Raw genomic sequence first — 14000 nt, forward strand, 5'->3', positions numbered from 1 at the left:
ACCATGTTCTATCAATCTAATTACTGCAATATCTTTCTAACTTTTCTCCCAAAAAGTCAGAACAAGCTGTGAAAAACTTACATTAGATCATGTCACTTCTTCTACTCACACATGCCAGCTTTGAGCTAGGTGTTCTCCATGCCCCCTACCTGATGTGGTGGCTCATCAGCTCTCTGCTCTCGCTGTTTCTACCACCGGGGCTACTGCTGTTCCCTGAAACACACTGAACACGGTCTCATCCGAAGGCCTTTCTCCCAGAAACTGTCATCTCTGGGATGTTGGCATGACTTGCTCCCTTAATTCCCCCAGCTGCCTGCTTAAGTGTTATCTTATCACAGAGGCTGTCCATTATCACTTTACATAAAATACCAGCCCAGGTCCATCACTCTTTATCCTTTCCTTGATTTTTCTTAAAAAAATTTCTCACCACCTGGCACACTTATTTGCTTAAATTATGAACTGTCCCATGAGAGAAACTATCATGAGAACCAGGGTTTTGTTGTCTTTCTTGCTATATCCTTAGGGTCTAACACAGTGCTATTTAGATGCTAAGAAACCAGTAGCTAGTTATGGAATGTATGAATCTGCTTTGAGATCTTTAAATCCAAAGTCCTATTGAAACTCAGAAAACATACACACAGTAGACACAGTAAGTTTAATATATTAAATATAAGATGAAGTACTTAGGCATCAAAAATAGTACCTGATAACTTACTTTTTCTATTGACTCCAATGTTTCTGTGTATTTTTCTTCTGTCTGCTTAATTTCTGCTAGGCAGCAACTTCGTATGTCATTTTCTGGACATTTCTGCAATTACAGTTATCAAAAAAATTATTTAAACATACGTATTAATCTCTCTGCAAGTATGTAGAAAGAGCTCAAAATCACTGATCTTAAGCTTTCCATTCTAATAAAATACATAACTAAAAGATATATTTATTGCATTTACAAAATATCTGTTAAGATGTTGAACCATGTAAATTAGAAAGTTTTAAATAATTAAAAATAAACAAGTATAGACATTCTATATTGAAAACATGTCTTTCCTTGTAAATGTCACTGAATCTAGAAACATCACATATGGTGTAATGTAGTTTTCTTAATGTACAGCATACTTTACAAGTGCTATAGAAATACCTGCAAAATAACAAAAGGATATTTGATAAATAGAAATATTAAGATACTTTTTTTTTTAAAGAATCAACATTTTGGTGTTTGGCTCTCCTACTAAGTGGAGGTAGTAGAGCCTAATATGAAGATCAAAGGTGTGAGGATACAAAGAACTGGGTTCAAGTACCAGTTTTTCTGTTATTAGCTTGTTATTGTGAACAAGTTACCTATTTTCTCTGTGTCTCAGTTTTCTCATCTACAAAAGAGAGAGAATCACAGTTCTAACCCCAAGGAACTGTAAATGAGGTAACCTGGTAAAGCACTTAGCCCCCTGAGGAGCACACAAGAAGGGCCTATGCATCTAAATTATCATTGCCTAACCATCCCATAGTCACAAGCCAGCACTGTCAGCTGAATGGAGAGCTGCCCCTGGGAGATGCACTCAAGAATTTGCTGGTACCCAAAGCAGATGATAATTATAGGAGAAACAGATGATAATGTCATCTAAAAATACTCAGAATCCTGCCACAGGCAGCCTGTCAGCTCATACAGTGGGTTAGAGCGCATTCATTATGTTTCCCAAACAGACCAGGTAACTTGTTTCCATCCCACAGAAGCTACTCCTCTCTGTCTGGGGCACTGGACAACCCTCTAGCCTTTTATTAAAGGCAAGACTATAAAGAGAGCTGAGGAAATTCATTAAAGCACAGAAAAACCACCACTGAGCTGATGAAGAAAAAGCTTTTGTATAAAAAAAAAAAAAGACTCTAATTAATAAAAGCCTAAGCAACTCACCATTTTTTTTTCCAGATTACAGGTGAGAAAACAATTCAAAGTAATTCTTTCTCAGTGTTTTAGATATTTTAATGGCAGATAAGACCTTTGTGGGCACATATTGACTATGGACGATATCGGAAACTAAGTTTATAAAACAATAAAAGTTCCAGAAGCCCTTTAGTGAAACAAAAGAAAAAATGCCTCTTCTTACACCCCTAACAAATATAAAGAAACATTCCTTAACATATATCTAATGCTACATCAAGTTTAAAGAAGCCTTAACTGGGGATCCCTGGGTGGCGCAGCGGTTTGGCGCCTGCCTTTTGCCCAGGGCGCGATCCTGGAGACCCGGGATCGAGTCCCACGTCGGGCTCCCGGTGCGTGGAGCCTGCTTCTCCCTCTGCCTGTGTCTCTGCTTCTCTCTCTCTCTCTCTCTCTCTCTCTCTCTCTCTCTCTGTGACTATCATAAATAAATTTAAAAAAAATTTTTTTAAAGAATAAAATAAAGAAGCTTTAACTGCTTTGTTTAAAAAAGATTTCCTTTCATGATAATAAAATTTCATGATTCCCTGGAATAACATTCTGTTGCTACTCTGCCACTATTTAGCTGGGTGACATATCATTTCCCTCAGACCTGCATTCCTTACAAGTAAAATCCAAGGACAAGACCAGAGATTCCCTACAGTTGTTTTGAACTGTAAAATGTCATGTTTATGTATTTCCAAATGCAGTAAATCTTAATTATACAGTTGAAAACTACCAAAGTAAAAAGAAAAAAAAAACTATTGCAGTACAAGTTACATAAATAATCACATGAATCAGTCTTGCAAGGAACCAGTACCCTAATAAAACAACTCAAAGTAACTTAAAACATAAGGCAAGTGAGAGCCTACAGGTTGATGTGCTTCCTCTGCTTTCATTAAGTCCTCGTAGACTTCTCCACCTTCGTCCTCCCCATAAACACAGTCGTAGAGACCTTCTTCATCATCCACGTGCGTTTCACTAAAACAAAGGGTATGATACTCCGGTCATTTTCTATTATGCAGTAAATTCAATAGCTACAGCCTAGTAGGAAATCCAGGGAGGAAATAAAACAGGATTCACAGAAAGAGCAAAAGGTTTTACAGTTCTTTCCCTCCTAACCAGAACAATGCCCAAAAACGGAATCCACCAAAGACGGCAGTGACAACATGCCCTGGTATTTCCTATGTACATGCACACAGATGATCACTCTGCACACACGATCTCATGTGGTTGGCTCATGCCCAGTATTCACTGTGTTATCAAGCAGGCATTATTATTTAATCCGTTGTAGAGATATAGTAGGCGAAGAGAACTAAAGGTTATTTATTCGACTTGCCTGTGGAAACACAGCTAGTTCATGGCAGACCTGGATTTAAAACTGAGTCTGTCTTATGTTCTAAATGTTTTAATCACTCTATCCTACTGCCCTCATTTTTCCTATGGTAAGGCGTGGGATTGATCACTTAGATTAATGGGTATAAAGTGGGAAAGACAGGAGAGCTGAGGAGGATCTCAGAGTTTATAAATGGTCTTTTAAAAGCATCAATTTCTGCAGGGTTATTACTGCCAATACCTAACACAGTGGTTTTCCAACCATGCTCCTTCCAGCCCACTCAGAGGGTCTCCACAGGTTCCCCTGTTCAGTCAGATTCTACTATTATCTGTTTTGTCTGGATTCTGCTTACAGAAACAATCCCAAGCCCACAAGGCATTTTTAAATATCATTAGTAATCTGCTGGCCTCCTGACAGATGAAAACCATCTCTATTTTTAAAGTTCCCATGAGCACTTACCCAGTAACTGATGGATATATCTTCCCTAAACCCTTTGTAGGACATCAAAAACCCATTCAGTCAAAATAGAAATAGCTTATTCCACCTATCACATGTTCTGTTACTACTCAAGTTCTTCCTTTTAGTTCAAGATTTCTATAAATAGCCTCTATTATTAATAATCCAAAAGAATCAATATTTAAAAATTTAGACACATTAGAAAGAAGCATTAACATTTTTCAGAAAAGGAATTCAACTCCTTCAGTACTGCCAGCTCTTATCATCTTTTCTGGCCCTATGCATATAGATCATTATAAATTGATATGCACAAAACTAGAACTCTGTAACTGTAAATGTCACTCTACAACTAGGGTCCTCTGTCTAGGTTTGTCATGAAGGATTATTTGGAAGCATTTGATAGGAATGAACTATTTCAAAAACCCAGAAGAAAGAAAGGTGCCTTAAGGGAAAGTGACCTGCTGGTAGCAAACCCTGCTTTGAGGAAAAACTCTGCTTTGAGAAAAATTTGTTCTAGAGTTAGCTGTCCATCCACTCACGCAACAGACCATTTACCAAGAATCTATTGAAGTCCAGACTCTTTGGTACTAAGAATGCTTGGATCAAGAAGATCCAAGGACTCTCCCAGTCTAGTGTAGAAAACAGAGCAGATGAATGCAGAATGTAGAAGCCAGGGAAAGAGTAACTCTGAATAAGGAAGTCAGGGAAGGTTTCACAACAGATATTACATCTGAACTGGATCTTGAATTTATTTATCACCTTATTCAATAGATATTTGCTAAATAAATACCACTATGTTCTAGGAGATATGGTTGCAGACTTGGCAGACAGAGTTGCTGCTGTCAGAGGTGATGTACTCAGTGGAAAAAAGGGGGAAGAACATTCCAAACAAAAGACATCAACACGTGCAAAGGCAGAAGATGTGAAAAGCCCAGCAATGTCAAGAGTGGTGTCCCATCCAGGCAACTCAATGTGAGCCCCAGAGGGAAGAGCTAAAAATCAACCTGTGAAAGGCAGTACACCCTGTAAGCTCAACCTCATGTGGGCATGTGGGATGCAAGAGGTTTTTATATGGGGGTAGAGTGGAGGCAACAAGAAGACATAACTCCAGAAATGAAACCCTGTGGGTAAGAGATACTGACAGCCATAACTAAAGACAAATGAGGAGAGAAACAGAGACTTCAGAGACTGTGTCAGGTGCAGTCAACCAGACTTGGTGACCAATCAGAATTAGAGAGAGAGGGGAAAGGAGTGAAGGAAGCCACTCAGCTTCCTACTTTGTAAAACCAGGCAGATGGCAAGTCATTAGGCAATTCCAGAATTTCCATACTGAGGGGTTTAAGGAGGCAATCCAACCAGAGGACAGGGGGGAGTTGAACCAGTCTGGACACTTTCTAGAACCCATCAAAGGATAGGAAGATTTGATGAGTCCATGAGGGAGCAGAGATAAGAAATTATGCCAGAACAGGCTCTGGAGCAGAGGGGATCCCATTCAATAAGAAGTTAGGCTGTGAAATCCATTTCTCTGCTACTCCTAATGCCAGCTCCATGGTCTCTGACCACCACCTCCACCTGTGGAAAAACATCTTGCTGAAGTGTTGCTTTTGACTATTTCCCATGAGAGTAGAGGTACATTCTGTATGAATACATACAGATTTTTCTTTTAGCATTCTAGGAGATAGTGCACCTAAAGTACAAGCAACAAGATCAAAAATAAACAAGGTGGACTACATCAAACTAGAAAGTTCCTGACAGCAAAAGAAACCATCAACAAAGGGAAAAGACAACCTATGTATGGAATGGGGGAAAAAATGTTTACAAACCATCTATTTGATAAGGTGTTAGTATCCAAAATATTTGAAGAACTAATACAACTCATACAAAAACAACAAAATAACGCAATTAAAAAATAGGCAAAGAACCTAAATAGACATTTCTCCAAAGAATATATAGAACAGAACAACAGGTATGTGAAAAGATGCTCAACATCACTAATCATTATGAAAACGCAACTTAAAACTCACGAGATATCACCCCATGCCTGTTAGAATGCCCACCATCAAAAGACAAGAGATAAATCTTAGCAAAGATATGGAGAAAAGGGACCCCTTGTGCATTGTTGGTGGGACTGTATATGGGTGTAGTCACTGTGGAAAACAATATGGAACTTCCTCAAAAAATTAAAAATAGAAATACCATATGATCCAGGAATTACATTTCTCGGAATATATCCAAAGGAAACAAAAACACTAACTCAAAATGAGATCTGCACCATCATGTTCAGAATAGCATGACCAAGACATGAACGCAACCTAAGTGACCACTGACGGATGAATGGATAAAGAAATTGTGATATGTATATACACACAATGGAATATGATTCAGTATTTCTACCATCTGCAATAACATCGATGGACCATGAGGGCATTATGCTGAGTGGAAATAAGACCAAGAAAGACAAACACTGTGTGATCTCACTTACATGTGGAATCTAAAAACAAAAAAATAGGAGCACCTGGGTGGCTCAGTCGGTTAGGCATCTACCTTCAGCTCAGATCATGATCTCTTGGTCCTGGGAGCCCCATGTCAGCCTTCCCCCTCAGTGGGGAGCCTGCTTCTCCTTCTCCCTCTGCCTCTGCCTCTGCTTCTACCTCTGCCCCTCCCCCTGTTTGTGCTCTCTCGCTCTGCCAAATAAATAAAATCTTACCAAAAAAAGGCAAAGCCAGAAAACCTCATAGTAAAAGAGATCAGACTTGATATCAGAGATGGGGGGTGGATAAGTGGGGGAAGGTCATTAAAAGGTACAAACTTCTAGCAGTCAGGTAGATAAGGACTAGGGATCGAATGTATGACACAATGACTACAGCTAACACTGTGCACGGTATACAGAAAGTTGTTACAACAGTAAATCTTAAGAGTTCTCATTACAAGGAGAATTTCTTAAAATCTTTTCTTCTTTAATTGTATCTAGACAGAAGGAATAGAGGTTAGCTGACCCTACTGTGGTAATCATTTCATAATATATACAAATAATACCATTAGGCTGTATTCCTTAAACTTACTCAAGGATGTATGTCAATTATTTCTCAATAAGCTGGAAAAATGTCTTTTTTAAATTTTTTTTATTTATTTACGATAGTCATACAGAGAGAGAGAGAGAGAGGCAGAGACACAGGCAGAGGGAGAAGCAGGCTCCATGAACCGGGAGCCTGACGTGGGATTCGATCCCGGGATTCCAGGATCGCGCCCTGGGCCAAAGGCAGGCGCCAAACCGCTGCGCCACCCAGGGATCCCTGGAAAAATGTCTTTAAAAAAGAATTGTAGGAGTGACACACATGCCTGTGTGTACGCACGGATGAACACCCACACCCAAGATTGGGCTAAAATGCTTTGGTTTTGTTATTCAATCCCATACAAAGGAGGAAGATTTTCTTGCTAAAAGTTTGATCAAGAATTTTTTTTTTTTAAGATTTCATTTATTTACTTGACAGAGAGAGAGAAAGAGCACAAGCAGGGAGAGTGGCAGAGGGAGAGGGAGAAGTAGGCTCCCTGTTGAGCAGGGAGCCCAATGTGGGGCCTGATCCCAGGACCTGATCATGACCTGAGCTGAAGGCAGACACTTAACCAACTGAGCCACCCAGCACCCTACTCAAGAATTCCTGATCCACATAAAATGAAGTGGGGGCGGGGACTGGGGGAGAAGGGAAGGATGACTGATTCTTCACATGGTCAACAAACCAACAATAATCTATATTACTTTTTCTGTGTCCAGCTCATCTATATATGGGCATGACTGCACCCTGATCATAAATATAGAAAAAGCAGACACTGTGCAGCCTAACCATCTCACATCCTTTGTTGCATCCTGTGTCTGTTTCTCTCCACATGAGAACGGAATGATCCCCTCTGCAGTAGGGAGCAGGCCAGTGTTGGTTCTAGGGGCTTCCTTTGGGGTGGTTTCACCCCCAAAAGTCCGAGTTAAGGATATGAGCCCAGAGATCATAACAAAGCTAAGACTGAAAATCAAGGTGTCATAGCAAACTCAGAAGCAAGCACTTGCAGAAATAACACCGCATTTGGACCTTCCACCACCAGATGGAGACTTGAAACAGGCTGCATCTCCCAGAGCGTGAGCAGGTGTCTCAGAGCAGCTGACTCAGGAGCCCAGATTTCTCCAAATTTAGCAAGGGTTGCATTCTCACAGGATTTATCCTGACATCGACACAACACGATGAGGGCAAGCTACGAAACTTAGTAGGTGTAAACAATTGGTGGGGCTTAAAAAAAGGAACGTAATAGCTCTAGAAGTAATATATTCTTTTTCTTAAGATTTTATTTTACTTACTTGAGAGAAAGAAAGTGAGTCTGAGTCAGGAGAAGGAACAAAGGGAGAGGGAGAGAGAAAGAATCTCAAACAGACTCTGTGCTGAGCATGGAGCCCAATGCAGGGCTTGATCTCACAACCCTGAGATCATGACCTGAGCTGAAATCAAGAGTCAGATGCTTGACCAACTGAACCACTCAGGCACCCCTAGAAATAATATATTCTTCTTAATATTTCAAAGGATTTGGTTATGTTACCAGTAACCTTACAGTCACTTTATGAAGACTGTAGCCAATTCAGTGAGATGATCAGTATCAATCTTGCTCGAAATCAGGTTTTAAGAACAGCTAAGAAACTGTCCTTCATCAACATTTAAAACATAAGACTTTGAGACCCATCCAAGTGCCACTTATTCTGGGATGGGCTGGTGGCCATCCTGCCAGCATTCTCCTCTGCTCTTCTACTGAAGTTCTCAGAGGGGCAATTTAGCCTGCTTCCAGGGGTCGATACAGTGAGGAAAAGCCTCAGCTCTGGAGTAAGAACTGCATTCAAATCTGTAGACTAAAATTTACTAGCTATATGACCTACAACAAGTTTCTTAGCTTTCCACGAGTCAGTTTTCTCCTTCATAAATTGGGATAATAGGAACAACCTAATCATGTTGTGATTAAGACACAAGGCAATGTGTTGAACATAGCACACAAACAGGCACTCAGTGAGCTCGTACGAATGATTAGACAGCTCAGGCCTGAAGCATAAGGCTGCCAAACAGGAGATGCTTAATGCAATTTTGCTTAATCATTCAGAAAACAAATATTTACCAAGGGCCTAGCATACACCAAATGCTATGTAAAGTTCTAGGAACAAGGTGAAGTTCCCTGGCCTCACAAAGCTGACCTTCTAAAGAGGAAATAGGGAATAAAGGAAACAAACAAAGACTGTCTCAGGCAGTAGTGAGTGCCATAAAGCCACAGAGCAAGGTAAGGGGCCGGCAGCAATTTCAGATTAGTCAGGAAGGCCCGTCCACGGAGGGACGTCGGAGGAAATGTTGGAACGGTGAGTGACCAGCCGTAAGGGCAGGAGGAGCAAATGCAAAAGTCCTACAGCAAGAACGAGCTTAGAGTGCTGGTGTATTAGGATGGATGAACAGATGAATTTCCACAGAACCTGAATCTCTTTTGGAGCATGATCTATTTCTTATTATAATTCTTTGCAAACATGCCTGATCTTTTTCATCAGTTCCTTAAGGGGTGGGGATCATTTTTTTATATTTCTTTGTAATCTGCACAAGTCATCAATCAGCAGAAAATAATCAGGTGCAAGGGCCTTTTGCCTCTCCTGACTCTTAAATAATAAAGCCCAAAAGGATTCTCTGTGCAAAACAAACAGCATCTAATGAAACTCCCAGAAGAACTCCAGCCCACACTCATCTCGTCTTTCCTTGAACTTTACAGACCATGCACTGCCCTGCCCTCAACTCCAGTAGCAGCTCTGCTTTCTTTGTCACTGGTTCCTTAACTGTCTAATTCTAATTTCACCCTCCACCTCTAGTATGTCTCTGAGAAACTCCCAATTTTTCCTTCATTGCCGTCTGTTCCCTCACTCGCCACAGGGAGCGGCATGGTGTGGGGCACGCAACAGGAACTAAAGTCAGATGAAGTACATTTTCTTGTGAAGCTTTCCATCACTAGTTTCAGGTGAATTCTTACACGTCTTAATCATTAAGCCACTTTTCTGCTTCAGAAAGCTATTTTAACATCTATGGTTAAAATCCATAAAGGATGCAAACATTGGCAGTGGTTTAATTTTGCTGAAGATGCCCAACGTACTCTATTAAATCAGGAAGGCCTTTGTAGATGTCTTCATCACTAACGCTCTCTTCTGTGGGGAAGGGCCTAGAAGAGAGAAAGGAAAAAAAAAAAAAGATGAATAAGCAACCATTAGGCTAGGCATTTAGCTCTCACTAAATGCATAAGGTCAGCTGCTGGCACCGTGATTAGAGCAGGCATCATGTTTAACACAACGTCCCGGGCTTCTCCCAAAGTGCCCATCCTGTGGCCGTGCATGGGATCGCCCAGGGACACTGGCACCTGCTACCGCAAATTATGGGTAGCATTACCGGTGGTTGCTGCAGTCGCCAGAGCAGCTGTGGACATGCTAATATGCTCATCTGGCCACACACGGCTCACCTGCAGGCTCACCATGCAGCAGCCACTGTAGCTCCCAGTCCAGCAAACAGGCAACCGCCCAAGTGTCCCTGCCTTCAGCACTGTCTCTCTCCACTTATGGAATCTGATCTGACAAAGAGTTTGGTAACAATCATCCTTGCATGACTCAGCCCACTAAATATAGATAAAAATTATTTGAAGACCAAAACATCCATGCCCTTTATATATGATTATTGATTCTGGCAGACTTTTCTACTCGGACTTCAAAATATTTAAGGTGTAGTTTTTATTTTCATATATTAGACGAATGAGTGAACCCAGACCTTAGGGAGGGTAGGATGTTTTCTTTGTTCCCAATTAAAAGAAAAGCACTTTAATTGATCCCCTTTTCCTAGCCTTTGGCTTTTTTGCCTAATGTACTATGCACTCTTTTCATAATCCCAACATAATTCCCTAAATGCATATCTAACACAACCATAATTATACTATTGTGCCAGAAATTTTACTTTCTTTATATGCAGTCAGTGTGTCATGTTTCATAAAAATAAGATCTATCAAAATAATAAATGAGCACTAAGTAATTGCTAAATAATTATATTCAATATATTGAAAAGCAGATTTTCGTATTTATGGATTAACTGAATACTTAAGACATTTAAGGAATTTATATTTTTCAAATAAATTAAAATGCATGAGAAATGCTGAAGTTTCAAAGTCTTTTTTTTCTTAAATTCAGGCACATTTGATTATACTCTTATACCAATGCAATCCATTATATAAAAATTTGAAAATACAGATAATAATTATTAAAAAGGAAAACTTTCTAATGTATATCCTTTCAGAATCAAAAATACATAAATACATAAAAATAGAATCCAGCTATTTCAAAATTTGTGGTTTACATGTAATGGCATAAAATATATACTAATATGGAAAGATGAATCATGTAGAGCAAATTACAAGGTGCTGGACACATATCCAGCCTTGAGATTACTTCTGTAGAAAGCTGCCAAATTCATAGCCCATTTCCAAGAACTGATCTGCACAGTATCCCCCCTGGGGTCACTGTGCTGTATATCCAGGAATGGGCTGCCTGGACACAGTCAATCAGCCCTGTAACATGTGCTTATGTCTTCTCCCTTAAATTATGAATGTAAGCTGGACACAGAAAAATGGAAGCAACAGAGGGAGAGACATGACATCACAGAACTCCATAATGGCTGGAGACTGAGGTATGGAGCCCTGAAGAAACCAGACAAACAACGAAATCCATTCAATTTCCAGGCAGCCTAGCTGTATGGCTACTGAAACTGTTGCTCTGTTTTTCTAATGTTACTAAAATACAAACTTCTGAGTATGTAGTATGTTAAAGAGAAAAAGCCCAACAAAACATACGTGTCTACATTTATTTCCATACTTACTGACTGCATAATACTCCACAGCATGGAGATGTCATAATTAACTTACTCGATTTACTTGCAAGTTTACTTCCAAATCATAATTACTTACTCAATTTACTTCATTTAGTACTAATCCTTCAACACACAGCCTTGTATACATTTTATACTTGCTTGATTACTTTTTAAACTCCTAAAGTTGTGAGGTATTGTTATGGACTATAGGAAATAAATGTACAAAAGCTTTTCAAGTATTTACTTGAGCATCTGTGGTTTTTTGATGAATCATATGTAATGAAATGAAATGTTGGAGGAAGTTAAGAAAACAAAGTACCCCATCAGTAAGTCAGTGCTGAACTGAGAATGATGTTTAGCCAATGTATCTTATTCAACTCTACAAATAAGGTTCTTACTTGCTCTATTAATTTCAAATGCATATTAGGCACTTATACATCAGTCACTGTACATGCATGAATGAGACACGGTCCCTGCACGCAAAGTGTTTTTACTAACAGTAACCATTCAATAAGTAACCATTACATTGAAGGAATGGAACACATGAACCACAGAGAAATGAGCTTACCTGATTCCTGTGGCCAAAGCTATCGGTGTGCGAGAAAGTCGTGACAGTGTTTCTATAACCTAAGAAAAAAGAAAAAGTGTTAATTGGACATGTGTTTAAGGTAAGAATGTTTTTTGAAAATGGTTTTATAACCTAACAGAAAAATGGCAGCAGAAACCTAAATTTGAGGACACCAACACAAAATACAGAAAAGAGCTGTTTCTGAGAATTATAACCACCTGGATTATTTATAATCATGTCCCTTCGTTAACTTTGTAACTCCACACAGATTACTAACATCAGTTTTGCAGTTTCCTTATCACCAAAGCAAAGAGTTATGGTAATTCTAGAGGTCTTGTACCTCCACTTCTACAGAATCTGAAAGGTCTTGTAAAGCTGCACTATCCAAAACAGAAGCCACTGGCCACAGGAGCCTATTTAAATTTAAATTAATTAAAATTAAAATAACAAAAAATTAAGTTTCTTAGTTGTGCAAGCCACATTTCAAAAGCTCAGTAGCCATATGTGGCTGGTGGCTACTGTACTGTACTACGGACACATCAGACATTTCCACCATCACAGAGAGTCCTACTGGGCAGCACTGCTATATAGCTAAGTGGTTTAGAATGTGGGCTCTTTAGCCAGACCACAGTTCAAATCCTGGCTTTACCTTTCATTAGCCATATAACCTGAAGCAAATTGCTTAAGTTCCCTGGGCTTCGGTTTTCTTATCTGGATACTGCCTATAATCATAGGTAGCTTATTAATCATCTCAATTATTAAAATTAAAAATATAATACACATATTTAAGTATTACTTATTTAAATGATAGCTATTCTTTGTTATTGCCAACTTTAAGAAAATTACCTTATTATAATTCTGAGTATTTGCAGAAAAAGAACTTCCTTAACCCGTGCTTACCTGTACATAACTTAAAGATTACTTATGAAGACTTCAGTACCTAAGCCCTGCTATAGTTTTACCTTTTAAACCTAAGGATTTTACCCTCCCTTACCACTTTTATTTTTATTTATCTTTAAAGATTTTATTTCTTTATTCATGAGAGACACAGATAGAAGCAGAGACAGGCAGAAGGAGAAATAGGCTCCCTGTGGGAAGCCCTATTAGGAACTCGACCCCAGGACCCCGGGATCCCCACCTGAGCCAAAGGCAGACACTCAATCACTGAGCTACCCAGGCACCCCGGTTCCTTACCACTTTGGACCTAAGTTCATCTCTCTCAAAGACTTAATGAGGAACCCTAAGAACTAAAATGTACTTTTCTCATAAAGCCTGTTTCTCCGGTAACCGATTTGATTTGTCCTAACTCTCAAAACTAAACAAAACTTAAAGAGGTTCTTCTATAAGGCCTATTCAGAACAAGGGGGGAAAATGCAAAAATATCCCTCTGAGCTGAGATGAACTGAAGAATTCAGTTCAAACACAGAAACATAATATCGAGGTCTTCAGCACTCCACAGAAGTCTCATACAAGTATAAACCTCATACTCACCTATCTCTTGCCTACTTCAGGAGATAGTATTATTGCTTAAGTTATAAACATACAGCTCTGGAGCAAGGATATGTGGTTGAGCTTTGGTTCATCAGATTTCAGCTAAGCTCACTTTTACTAGCCTCTATAAAATGTGGATAACAAAAACTAACTACCAGCCTCATGGAGTTACTGAAAAAATTAAATGAGATAATGCTTAACTCAATAAATGTAAACTTTCATTATATAAAATTATCATTATATACAAATAAAATTTAATTGAAAGACTACACAATTTCTTCCTGGTTTAACCTTGTGGAACATTTGAACTGAAAGCAAGACACAACCACCTAGATA

The 14000-nt window shown here is 39.3% G+C and overlaps 1 protein-coding gene across 1 annotated transcript in view; it reads right to left on the reverse strand.

Annotated features, from left to right (window-relative positions):
* The window catches only part of VAV3 (vav guanine nucleotide exchange factor 3), a 352818-nt gene that overhangs the window by 189340 nt on the left and 149478 nt on the right, over window positions 1-14000 (reverse strand). Inside the window, exons 3-6 of the mRNA XM_055339940.1 lie at window positions 12174-12232; window positions 9855-9920; window positions 2782-2890; window positions 716-808 (exon numbers count right to left, since the gene is read on the reverse strand). Of these exons, the coding sequence (XP_055195915.1) occupies window positions 716-808; window positions 2782-2890; window positions 9855-9920; window positions 12174-12232 (327 nt within the window). The remainder of the gene's footprint in view (window positions 1-715; window positions 809-2781; window positions 2891-9854; window positions 9921-12173; window positions 12233-14000) is intronic.

This window comes from Nyctereutes procyonoides, unplaced genomic scaffold (assembly GCF_905146905.1).
Source record: "Nyctereutes procyonoides isolate TBG_1078 unplaced genomic scaffold, NYPRO_anot_genome, whole genome shotgun sequence".
In the NCBI taxonomy this organism is placed as follows: domain Eukaryota; kingdom Metazoa; phylum Chordata; class Mammalia; order Carnivora; family Canidae; genus Nyctereutes; species Nyctereutes procyonoides.